Consider the following 13,691-nt stretch of genomic DNA (forward strand, 5'->3'; position numbering starts at 1 on the left):
TAATGTTTTCTTTTCTCTAGCTTACTTTACTGTAAGAATACAGTATATGGTATATATAAAATACAAAATACGTGTTAATCGACTATGTTATAAGGCTTCCAGTCAACAATCAGCTAAGGAATTAAATTTGGTGGGAGTCAAGTCGTATGGAGATTTTTGGCTGTGCAGGGGTCTGTACCCCTAATCCCCACACTGTTCAAGGATCAGCTGCATCTGAGAACATAAATGCAGACCCACGCTACACATACTTCTAGTTTGACCCATTGAGAAAAACGGGGAGCAGTGACACCCCAGTAACAAATGAGCACACCCAGTGGCCAGATTTTGATTTCTAAATACTGTTCTCTACCAAAAGGCATCATAGCTCACTGGAGAAATATCTAATTCCACAGCGGGCAGCAGAATTTCAAGATTAATTTGGAATACCTTATTGTGCCAGACAGTAAGGAAATGTCCCCCCAAAGATGGGGATATGTCAAAAAGACACAGAAGCCAATCTGAATGGGTCTTCCACTAGCAAATCAGGAACGATTTCAGCATCAAAATAGTAATAGATCGTAAGCTGGTAATAAAATAGGAAACTGTGAATCCATAAGGATTTAAACAAATGAACAAAGAAATGGAGAGAAGAGAAAGCTCTTCATTGTAACATAATGCTACCTACTAAATGTAGAAGGAAATACAATGCTACATACTAAATGTATAAAATTAGAAAGCCACTATTTGGCAAACACCATAGTGATAATGGGTTCAGATTAAGAATTATCAATGGATTCTGAAACTAGCAGGTAAAAGTTTGATGACAAACAGGATATTTACATACTCTCAAAGTATCTTGCTGCAAAACAAAAACAAAACCACCTGAAAATTACAAAGCAAACTGTAGACGTAAACAGAGAAACCTGGCAGATAGCACCTTAATTAATGGGTTACCTCCCAGGAAGACGTATTAAGAAAACAGGATCATTGCTTGATACTCCTGCCGAAAGTGCATAACCTGAATTGAATTATAAGGAAACATCAGACAAACCCAAATTGAGGGACATTATATAAAGTAACTGATCTATACTCTTCAAAGTTGGAAGGTCATCAAAACTATGGAACTATTTCATTAAAAGAGAGCTACCCTAACGACCCAGCAATCACACTACTGGGTATTTACCCTAAAGATACAAACATAGTGATCCGAAGGGGCACGTGCACCCGAATGTTTATAGCAGCAACGTCTACAATAGCCAAACTATGGAAAGAACCTAGATGTCCATCAACAGATGAATGGATAAAGAAGATGTGGTATATATATATATATATATACACACACACACATATATATATATATATATATATATATATATATATATATATGATGGAATGCTATGCAGCCATCAAAAGAAATGAAATCTTGCCATTTGCGATGACATGGATGGAACTAGAGGGTATCATCCTGAGCGAAATAAGTCAATCAGAGAAAGGCAATTATCATATGATCTCCCTGATATGAGGAATTTGAGAGGCAGCATGGGGGGGTTGGAGGGTAGGGAAGGAAAAAATGAAACAAGATGGGATCGGGAGGGAGACAAACCATAAGAGACTCTTAATCTCACAAAACAAACAGGGTTGCTGGGGGGAGGTGGGTAGGGAGAAGGTGGTGGGGTTATGGACATTGGGGAGGGTATGTGCTGTGGTGAGTGCTGTGAAGTGTGTAAACCTGGCGATTCACAGACCTGTACCCCTGGGGCTAATGATACATTATACGTTAATAAAAAATGTAAAAATTTTTTTAAAACTATGGAACTATTTCAGATTGAAAGAGGGTCTAAAGAGACAGCACGACCAAGTGCAATGCAGCAGATCCTTTTACTAGAGAGGACATATTTCGAGGACAGATGGAGAAATGGGAAGGGAGTCTATGGATTAGCTGGTCTTACTGTTTCCTGATTTTTATGGTTGTCCTATGGTTCTGTAGGAGAGTGACCCTGTTTGTAGAGAACATGCACTGAAGTACTCAAGGACAATGGGGCATCAGATCTGTAACCTACTCTCAAATGGTTCAGGAAAAAAGAGGACAGACAGATAGATCTAGGAAGGAAGGAAACAATAAAAAAAATATGATAAAATGTCAACTGGAGGATCTGGGTGACCGGTATATGACAGTTCTTTGCAGTATTCTTATGATCTGTTTTTATTTTATTTTTAACGAAGAGAAATGCTCTTAGGGTTAGAATTCCTTTTGTTCAATATATCATCCTTATGGGCCTTTTTTGTGTCTGACTAGAAGAGAAGCAGACATGGCCAAGTTGCTTTGCAGGAAATACAGAGAGGGATGCTGGGAGCCTAGATACATACATTGAACAGGTAAGACACTGCGGTGCAGCGAGAGGTGGGGCCTGGGAGACGAGGAAGCATTTCCAAGAAATAGGGATGACTGAGAGATTTTTCAGAACAAGGATGCCAATTTTAACTTGTCTGCAGTGTTGGGGTATGCTCTAGTCATGCCTTGGTCCCAAACCCTCCGCCAAGTCAACTCACCCGTGCACATGCGCAGTGGTCTGGGAAATGAGGCTGCTGTGGGAGCTGACGCACTGCACGGGGAATGGCGCTCGTGAAAGAGGCGAGAATCTAGCGGCAGCAGCCATAGGCGACACGGAAAAACCTAAACCCTCCAAGAAACCACTGAAACACTGGGGGCCCCAGCATTTATGGGATACGATGGGAGTCACTTTATCTTAAATCTTAAATAAATATGTAGACATCCAAGAGGATAAGATAGAGGTACAAACAAGTATTTAAAAATTAACATTAGAGGGGCGCCTGGGTGGCTCAGTTGGTTAAGCAACCCCCTTCGGCTCAGGTCACGGTCCCGGGGTCCCAGGCTTGAGTCCCGCATCAGGCTCCCAGCTCCATGGGGAGTCTGCTTCTCCCTCTGACCTTCCCGCCTCTCATGCTCTGTCTCACTGTCTCTCTTTCAAACAAATAAATAAAAATCTTTAAAAAAAAAAAAATTAACATTAGAGGTTAAGTCATTGAGCGTCTGCCTTCAGCTCAGGTCATGATCCCAGGGTCCTGGGAACTAAAGGCCCCACATCAGATTCCTTGCTTGCCGGGAAGCCTGCTTTTCCCTCTCTCACTCCCCCTGCTTGTGTTCCCTTTCTCTGTGTCTCTTCCTGTCAAACAAATAAACAAAATCTTTTTTAAAAATTAAAATTAAAATTAACGTTAAAAATATGAAAAGGAAATTAAATGCTGATTGAAATTCTAAGATTAATACTTTCTTGGGTTCTTGGGGAAATGCACAGCCATTTGCAAACATATTATAGGAGAATGTGCTCACATTCCTTCTTCCAAGAAAAGAAGACTATTAGATATAAAGCAAAAATAAAAATTACACATCAAAACAAAAGCTATCCTATACTTACCAACTGAACATTAGGATCAGCGTGTCTCTGTAGAGCACTAAGGAATGCAGCTGGATTCTCTTGTACTTTGATGCTACATAAAAAAATTAATTTTGAGGATATATAGTTCCCTTTTTAGTAACACATAATCATATAGAGTTAAAAATAATACAAATTTTTATAATCCCACTACAAGACAACACCAAAACACTTACTAATCATTTTTTATTAGCTTAGAAAATAGTCTGGTGGAAACTGTGAATTTCTCAGCTGTATATATCCCTACAGTTAAAAATTCCATAGTCCAAAATGAGGTTGAACGTGAAGTTTTGAAAGCACGAGTCTCAATACTAAGCATCTGAAACTGGTTTGAGTTAACCTGGGATTAAGGTTTCTTTAATACTGAATCCCCACAAGAACCTTAAAAGTCTCAAAAATCATCAGATGAGTGAGACCAGGCTATTCAGCTAATCTGAATGGTTCCTACTAAAAGATTTTTTTTTTTCCTCAGTAACAGCTCATTTGGAGCCTGGACTATCTAGCCTGTACCCGTCAGTCAGCAAGTAGGTATCTGTTCTGTGCTCACATTATGTTAGGAACCAGACGCCGTAGAAGTAATTCCCACACAGAGGACTTCACAGATTGTCTATGTAGAATCAGCTTCTGAGAGGCGGACAGGCTAGATGGTCCTAATGCCCAGCGGCCTTTTCAGCCTTGCCCAGCAGGTGGCAGGACCCCGGTTCCCTGCTCACTGATTCTAACTGAGCACCAGGGATGGCCGGCAGCTCTGTTAAAACTAAACGTCCCTGACTTTTCCAAATCAATCTCTTGCGCACGCAGTCTCAGCCTCCATCTACTATCCATTCTTTCTACACTTATCAGGCAAATGTTTCAGATAGGAGGAACTAGGCATATAAATCCAACAACCAAGGGGCCCTGGGGGGCTCAGTCATCTAAACACCCAGCTCTTGATTTCCGCTCAGGTCATGACCTCAGGGTCGTGAGATCGAGCCCTACATTGGTCTCCATGCTAGACAAGGACCCTACTTAAGATTCTCTCTCTCTCTCCCCCACCCCAAAATAAATAAATAAAAATAAAACATAAATGGGAAAGATAAAAGAATGAAATAAAATATGGGCTTTCAGGGCCCCTGGGTGGCTCAATCATTAAGCGTCTGTCTTTGGCTCAGGTCATGATCCCAGGCTCCTGGGATCTAGCCCTGCATCCGGCTCACTCCTCAGCGGGAAGCCTGCTTCTCCCTCTCCACTCCCCTTGCTTGTGTTTCCTCTCCCGCTGTGTCTCTGTCAAATAAATTTTAAAAATCTTTTTAAAAATAAAATTAAATTAAATTTTAAAAAGGGCTTTCAAATAAAACAGGCTAAGAAAAGAACATGGCACAGACTTATGCATGGAATTCATATAAGAAAGAGCTTGCACCGTCACCCCAGGGTCTGTGACTGGGGCTTCTTTCATTCATCTTTTCCTGCTTTTTTATCTCCTAGGTTAGGAGAAATTAGAGCAGGTGAAACTGAAACCAGACGATTTGTTAACCGATGTGATAAGAGGACCATTCTAACTACAGTGTAAAATGAGACTTTGGGGCCATCAATGGTTTTCAACAATGCTTGCACTGCTGATGCAATTAATTAGTAACCGCTTGTTTAACGAATAACTTCCCACCTTGCCAATTAGGACATTTGGCCCTTCACTATTGCAGCAGTAAAAAGAAGTAGGCATTCCTCCTTATGAACCCTACGAAGCTCAATAAAATGAGGCATGACCAACTCGATTGCTTTCCTAAAAGCAAACAAGATCCGATTCTGAGTAACTGGATATGTAGGGATCCCTTACTAAACTGAGAGCATATGCCATATGCTCATCCCCAGCAAATGGCACAGCCTCTAGTATACAGCAGACACTCAATAAATGTTCAAAGAATAATGCCCTTGGTTTTATCAGAGAACTATCTAAATAATCTTGGGCTAAAGTAACAGAATCAGAAAAGCCTATTTCGGATCTATTTTTACATTAAAATTTTTTAGGGTGTATCAGTGCAGAGCCTGATGCAGGGCTCGATCTCATGACCCTGAAATGACGAACCTGAGCCGAAAGTCAGATGCTTACCCAACCATCCTACCCAGGCGCCCCTCTTTCTTATGTTAAATTTTAAAACATAAAATCTATTAAATAAGTAAGGAAATGCAACTTTTATATCTTTCAATATCCTGTTTCCTGCTAAGTTTTATAAATAACTGATATGAAATAGTAAAAGGGGAAAAAAAAGTTAATGGATTTATTAAGGATTTATGGCCCAACTAGTACTGAAAAGATCTTGGGGGTAAGGAGACCATTGCCTAAAGCACTGTGAAAGCAGCTGTATAAAAACCAACATAAAATGTGTTTCAACTGTATAAAACTTCAGTCACTACAAAATCTATCTACTTATAACTCTTTTGTTAGTACAAGAAAACTATTTTCTCGGTATTAGGAAACTTTACTGAGCTAAAGTTTTTGTAGCTACATCAGCCATCCTTTCTGATCTTTAAACCAAATTAATAGATGAAAACGGCTGGGACAATTTTCCGTGTTTTCTCACGTTTTGGGGTAGTCCACGTTAAATCCCATGGAACTTCCAACTCTTCTCAAGCAGTGCAGAAAATCCTCGGTCACTTTTTCATCTCTGTTGCTGCATATAATCAGCCATTTATTCAAAGACTGTGCACTTAAAATCTTGCAATTTCGCATATCCTTGGACCACTCAGCAGCAGACCCAGGCTGACACTGAGAAAAATAATGATCATGAAAGGGTTGCGCGCATTTATTCACAGAGCAGCTAAACAAAAGTCGTGCAAAGATGGTCCACATTCGTCATAAAAGACCTGTTTAGTACAGTTTGCTATTCACAGACTTAGAACACTGATCCAAGCACTGCACATCTGGACAGAGTACATGGGCCTCCTGGAAGGGGAGGCATCTGAGCATCACCGCAGGCCAGCCAGTCCCTGGCTGCAGACAGCTGGGCAAGTTGCTTTACCTCAGACTGCTGCTGTGTGCAAAGAAAGGTGTCCCGTTCAAAGATCTCCAGGTTCCCTTCCAGCTCTAAGATCGATGGTCTTTAATATGAATGCCATAGGCCAGTGGGCTGTCTGACTCGGTCTCCTGAGGCAGAAAGCTATCTGAAGGGGAAAATGCTGACTACTCATACTCCAGGGCGTCCAACTACAGCTCACAAACGCTATGGAGCAGTTAAGAACATGCATCAACGCCAGGAGTAGCTATGTCTAGGAGCAAAGATGAGGCCACGGCACAAGCTCCTTTCTCACTCTTGGATAGTCCCTGCCCCAAGCGACCAGGAAAACTATGTTCTCTGCACTGAAAAGGGGAGATTTTAGAAGGGTTACCAGCCTTCTGCTGATATCCACAGACCGGAACTGAAATGGAATGTTCTTGGTCCAGTGGGCTGGGAAGAGGCACTGTTAGAGTTGAAGAGGAGACACTGTAATCGAGTCCCTGGTGATTCAGCCTGGCTATCTCCCGAGAGCTTGTCAGAAACACTGAGTCCTGGGGCCCAACCCAGACCCGCTGAATCAGAATCTGCATGTTAACATGTTCCCAGTCACTCGTCAGCACGAGAGCGCCTAAGGAAGTATGATCCCCTTGTTCCACAGACTCCCCAGCTATGGCTGAGAGACATTATGGAGGCAGTTGGTGCCAGTGACAGATTTAGACTGGTCTTCCTGAGGCTGCATTCAGGAAGGCTGTACTTTCCACCAAACTCTGAAATCCAACCACAGGCACCCTCATAATGCCCCGCCATTAGGTGGCCAGGCAGGGACTCAGTTCCAGGAGGTGACCTTAGCAAAAGAAGGCCAAGGGTAGCCTGCCATCGCCGGTTCTCTCTGGAGTCGCGGTTCATTCTTTCTGTTACCACCAGCATGAGGAAAGCCAGGGCCCTCTCACCTCACTCCTACTTGTTATGGGCTGGCAGAAGACCCAGGACAACTGCCCAAAACACTCTGAGGCCTGTGAATCTTTAGTCTACTAAGTTCCTAAAACGCAAGTTCAGAAAAGCAAGGAGCCCAGGACGCCGTCAACGCTCACCAGCCACAAGCACCACTAGGGGGCGCCTTCTCCCATTTTAGTGCCCCTTCTAAGAAAAACCAGTTTCCACACTAAAGAAACGCAACAAAAAAGCTCTGAGAAATGATTTTGCTTACAGAGATGAGACAGACCATATTAAATATTTATAACCTGCTTCATATGTGGAACTGATCTTCTTTTTACTGACTCCTGACCAAAATCTTAATGGGGACCTACTTTTTGTACTTTACACATTTTGGTTCTGTCTTGTTTTTAAAAGTAGTTTTCCCTCAGCTTCTCCAGTGAGGGTTTTGGTAACTTGGATAGATGACAGAAAAGAAATGCTGAAAAATTCCCGTGCCACCAGCACAAAACTTCCGCTTCTCAGTTACATCCATTTAAACATGTCACCTGAGAAAAATGAGAAGAGGGCCTTTAAAAATAAAATATGTAACTGGCTTTAAAAACGAGCAAAACTATGGGAAAAGTAGAAAAATAATGCACCATTTTGCATAAAATAGGTTCATTTCTTCAACTGAAGCCTGAAAGAGAAGTGTCTCTTCAGGTTTCAGAAAGCCCCTCTAAGTGCTGTGTGGCTGGGGACAGGCTCTGGGCACATTCCTTCATGTTGATGCCAACTGACCAGCATTTTACTTGGAGGAAAAGAAAGAACCCCAGTATCAGAAAACGTAGCCTGTTGGAATTAACTCTCACCAGTTAAAACATTTTCTCAGGTACTATGGAGTGAGTGTGTGAGTGTAAGTGTGAGTGTGTGTGTGTGTGTGTGAGAGAGAGAGAGAGAAAGAGAGATACGAGAGTACTTACTATAACACCTAATAACAAGTGGGCATATTTTAATTGTCATAGCCTGAAATACACATTTTCTAATGCATCTTTAAATGAGAAACCAAACCACACTGACCTAAATCACGTCCAGTGGGTGCTGATAAGTACTTGCAAGTATACTCAGATTGAAAAGGAAAACAGAGGGGACTTCAAGGTTTAGGACAAAGGGAGGATGTGGATATGGACATAGAGAAACCAAATGACTATTATAAGCCCCACTAGTCACCCCTGCATATGATCACATACACATATTCAAGTAAATACTTTTAAATGAAAATAGAATCATAGTACTTACTACAAGGTCTTGCATTAATAATTTTTCTGAAGGCAAAACCCGCCCAGTCAGAGACATCTGGCATCCAAAATGCAGCCCCCAGGTCTCCAGCTCAAAACGAGCATCCTTGTTTCTGTTGATAGAGTTGAGTTTTAAATCATTAATAATTTTCTAAAGAATTCTGATCATTAGAGAGAGAAATATAACTTACTGAATTGTTCAAAGACTAATTTATCTTTTTAGGATTCCAGACTTCTATTTCTACTCACCATTTTCCCCCCCTCAAACAAATGATGGGAACAACCAAACCCATTTGGGACACGCAGAGATGAAGAAGGTTTCTGGTGTGGCACCCTGGTCAGCAAAATGGGCCTGTGAGCCGGACAGACCTTGGTTTAACTCCTAGTGCTGACATTTCACAATATGTGACCTTGAGTAAGACTCAAATTTTTTATTATATGTGCTGCCGAAGCGAGCAAAAGACTCAAATTTTTTAAACCTACGGTTTCCTTATTGGTAAAATATAGGGATAATAAGCCTAGCAACCTCCGAGGGTTGATGTTAAAGATCAAGCTGATGTGGAAACCACTACCACAGAACCTGGCACATGCTATGTGCTCAATAAAGATGAGCCATTTCTCCCGATAATAAACATGTTAATAAAGAGACATTATGGAGCCTCTGCGTGTGGAGATGTCTTCTGTGAATATCTGAACTGGCTGGCCTAGGAGTGGATGAAAGATGATAGAGGAAGGGAACATACACACTTGGGCTTTGGAAGGTTCACAGGATAGACGGCAGGAGGAAGACCGTGAGGAGAGTATTAGTGTCATCAGTAATCATGGCTTTATATTTGTATGGTACTTTCAGATTAGATCTAGTAAACCCTAATCGTAGTTGATGGGTGATCTCCTTGGATTATGATACATGGTCATCTCTAGTAAGCGCTATGTTCCCTCAGGAGAGCAAGCATGCTGACTTTGCCTCCAGGCCTTCGACACGGCAGCTGGCACAAGGGGAGCCAGGCCCTCACGAGAAAGACAGATGAGACTCGTGCTTTACTTCTCAAAGCTTCCCCTCTCTCTTTAGGGGAGCTCAAACCTCCTTACACAGGCTCTCTGCAACAGCTCATTATTTCCAACTAGTAATGCTCTGTCTGGTCTGGTCACATGGAATACTTTGAATTAATTATTTGGCTTCAGATACTATCTGCTCAAGATGAGATGGGTGAAGTAATTGCCAGTCAAGAAACTGGCTCCTGAAGCCGATGGGATTCCTGAAAGATGTCAAGAAGAGGCGTCCGGGAGAGTAATCCACAGCCCAGAATAAGGGGAGAGAAGCATCTCCAGGAGGTGTAAGTCTGAGGGATATCCGGGATAAATGATGTGAAGTGTAGCCATAAAAGGGAAAATTATGAGAGTACAGCGTAACAGAAATGCACATTTACCCTACAGAAATGTTCAAGAAAAAGCACATTACAAAACACAATATACAGTACTTTGCCATTTTCCTAAAAAGAACATGATTATATGCAATTGAAAATATCAGAGACAATATACACCATTCAATTATGATTCATTCATGCATGAAATAAATGTTTACTGAGTGTGCACACACATGCATTTCTTTTCTGTTTGCAGAAATTTCCAAGTTCATCCTCCAAATTTTTTTTTAAAGATTTTTTTTTTTTTTTTTTTTTTAAATCAGAGAGAGAGAGGGAAAGAGAGTGAGCACAGGCAGACAGAATGGCAGGCAGAGGCAGAGGAAGAAGCAGGCTCCCTGCTGAGCAAGGAGCCCGATATGGGACTCGATCCCAGGATGCTGGGATCATGACCTGAGCCGAAGGCAGCTGCTTAACCAACTGAGCCACCCAGGCGTCCCATCCTCCAAATTTTTTATCTTTAAAGAATAAAAGACCATGCTGCAATGTTGTCCAGCAGAAGTATAAAGCCATCCACATATATAAGTTTTAAGTTTTCTAATAGCCGCATTAAAAACAGTAAAAATTGCCAAGTAAAACTATTTTGAAAATGTATGTCCTTTAGCCCAATAAATTCAAAATGTGATCATTTCAAGATGTGGCAGTAGCCACGTTCCAAATGCCCTGCTGTGTCGTGAGGCTACAGCCCTGGACAGAATGTCTTCGTAGGTCAGAGGGGAGAAACGGGAGCCGCTCGTTACTGGCATTCCAGGTGACAGCAAACTGTCAGAATGAGGACAGGAATACAGCGTGAGGGTAGACTGGCTAAACCAAAGGGCACAAGGTATTCCTAAGTTTAAAGATTGCACAGTAGAATCTTTCTAACGATGAATGTGCTGAGGCCACCATATTAAGACCTGAACATTCTCAATCTCGAATATGGGGCGGGAGGGGGGAGTCTGCTGTGGTTCTGTTTTCTGTTTTTATAATCTCCAACCCTTTCTTTCATTCAAATGTTTATCCAAAACCTCCATGTATTAAACAGATGAGAGGAGGGTCATCTGGTTGAAGCTGGATGGTACTTCGGCCCGCGTGGCCTCCAGCCTCCTCCCCTCCAACCCCCCCACCACCCCCCGTCTGTGATCCCTGAGGCATCAGGGATGAACGTCTGGCTCTGGACCACACAACCCAAAGGTGCCTTGCCCTGAGTCAACAGCAAAGAGACATTCCATCAAAGAATGAGACATTCTGTAGACCATCCAATTCCATAAGCCAGACCTGAGGCAGGATACACTCTGGCCCCGTACCTCTGAATGTCGTCAGCGAGCCTGGCCAGGCGCTGCTGCCTTCCCATAGGGCTGAGACGCGTTTCTCCAGCCACGGCCTTCATCAGCTGGAAATCAGAGGTTGCCTGGCGGGTCAGGCCTATTAATGGAGGTGAAAACAAAGGGGAAAATGAACAGCATGCGGGCACCTGGGTGGCTCAGTGGGTTAAGCCACTGCCTTCGGCTCAGGTCATGATCTCAGGGTCCTGGAATCGAGTCCCGCATCGGGCACTCTGCTGAACAGGGAGCCTGCTTCCTCCTCTCTCTCTCTCTGCCTGCCTCTATGCCTACTTGTGATCTCTCTCTGTCAAATAAATAAATAAAGTCTTAAAAAAAAAAAAAAAAAGAACAGCATGCAATGTAACCCAGCCCAGCTCTGCCAGATTTTAAGCTTTGCACCTAAATTGACTCGGATCTAGCCTATGGATAGCATTGTCCCCCCAAAATGCAAGCCCCTCATGTCATTCTAAATTTTCTAGCAACCACGTTTTGAAAAGCCAAAAACAGGGGCAGCTGGGTGGCTCAGTCGGTTAAGCATCCGACTCCTGCTTTCGGCTCAGGTCATGATCCCAGAGTCGTGAGATGGAGCCCCAGCCCAGCTCTCTGTGAGTCTGCTTGAGACTCCCTTCCTCTCCCTTTGCCCCTCCCCCTGCTTGCTCTCTCCTCTAAAATACATTGATCTGTTTTTTAAAAAGCCAAAAAAATGAAGTAATTTGAATAGTATATATTACTTAATTCAATATATCCAAAATGTTATCAATTCAACATGTGATCAATATTAAAAAAATTAATAAGTTATTTTCCCTGTTTTCTCACACTAAGTCTTAGAAATCCAGGGTGTATTTTACACTCACAGCCTGTCTCTAGCTGGCCTCTCAGTTGCACTAGCCACATTTCCAGGGCTCAGTAACCCTATATGGCCAGTGGCTGCCAAATAGGACTGTGCAGATCTAGAGTATGAGAACGCCATTAAGAATGAGCAGCGTCCCTCCCTTCGAGAATTATCTTTACTGATTTTTCTAACTGTGAAATAAATATATACCCATTGTAACTGATAACACAATGTAAAAGGTGGGAAGTCCTCCTTGCTTAGTCCCGCCCTGTTAATCAAATGAACATGATTAAAAGTGCTCATATTCTACTGTATGGGGAGAATTACCTTCTAGAACTCACGCAGAAGGAAAACAAGGGTCATTTTGGCACCACACAAACGATGTACCTAAAGAAAATCAAAGTCCTACTGCGTCCTACACCAATGAAGCTCAAAAATGCTGGAGAGAAGCTTGGTTTAGTATGATCCAGCAATTCCACTACTATGCATTTACCCCAAGAAAATGAAAACACTAATTCAAAAAGATACATGCACCCCTATGTTTACTGCAGTATTCTTTGCAATAGCCAAGATATGGAAGCAGCCCAAGTGTCCATCAATAGACCAATGGATAAAGACGATGTGGGGTGTAGATATATATATATATATATATATATACACACACAAGCACATATATATACATGCATACACACATACACATACATATACACAATGGAATATTATCAGCCATAAAAAAGAATGAAATATTGCCATCTGTAACAACATGGATGGATCTAGACTGTAGAATGTCAAATGAAATAAGTCAGAATGAGAAAAACAACTAACAGATGATTTCTTTTTTTTTTTTAAGATTTTATTTATTTATTTGACAGAGAGATCACAAGTAGGCAGAGAAGCAGGCAGAGAGAGAGGAGGAAGCAGCTCCCTGCTGCGCAGAGAGCCCGACGCAGGGCTCGATCCCAGGACCCTGGGATCATGACCTGAGCTTTAACCCACTGAGCTACCCAGGTGCCCCACTAACATATGATTTCACTCATATGTAGAATGTAAGAAGTAAAAGAAACAAACAAAGAAAAAAAGAGGCAAACAGAAGTACAGACTTCTAAATTAAAGAACAAACTGGTGGATGCCAGAGGGGAGTTGTGGGGGTGGGGGGTGAGCTAGATGAAGGGGACTGAGAGCCCACCCATCAGGATGATCACTGAGGAATGTACAGAATGGTTGAACCACCATATTGTACACCTGAAACTAATATAACACTGTACAGTAACTGTACGGGAATTATAAAGATAAATAAATTTTTAAAAAGAATATTCAGGCACAGGGGCCAGCTAACGCAAAGGCAGTGAGGTAAGAGTACACGTGGTGTTACCATTTGTAAACTAGTCTGGATTAGAAAACTTTGACCTTGAGAGTTTATCTCTTATTAAGTTACTAGCAGCTCTAGAGTCTCTCCCAAATAAAGTAATTGGGACTGGTTCTTTGACTACTCCCTTTTAGCTCACTCTAATTAGATAA

General features: G+C 42.1%; 1 protein-coding gene across 4 annotated transcripts in view; it reads right to left on the minus strand.

Moving 5' to 3' along the window:
• PIWIL4 (piwi like RNA-mediated gene silencing 4) overlaps positions 1-13,691 on the minus strand; it is a gene marked incomplete at its 5' end in the record, with an annotated part of 46,496 nt that overhangs the window by 10,254 nt on the left and 22,551 nt on the right. For all 4 annotated transcript variants that reach the window (XM_082684106.1, XM_082684107.1, XM_082684108.1 and 1 more), the window contains 4 exons: positions 3,417-3,489; positions 5,993-6,177; positions 8,618-8,729; positions 11,324-11,441. In XM_082684106.1, the coding sequence (XP_082540232.1) occupies positions 3,417-3,489; positions 5,993-6,177; positions 8,618-8,729; positions 11,324-11,441 (488 nt within the window). The remainder of the gene's footprint in view (positions 1-3,416; positions 3,490-5,992; positions 6,178-8,617; positions 8,730-11,323; positions 11,442-13,691) is intronic.

Source organism: Mustela nivalis (assembly GCF_964662115.1).
Source record: "Mustela nivalis genome assembly, chromosome: 9".
Lineage (NCBI taxonomy): Eukaryota > Metazoa > Chordata > Mammalia > Carnivora > Mustelidae > Mustela > Mustela nivalis.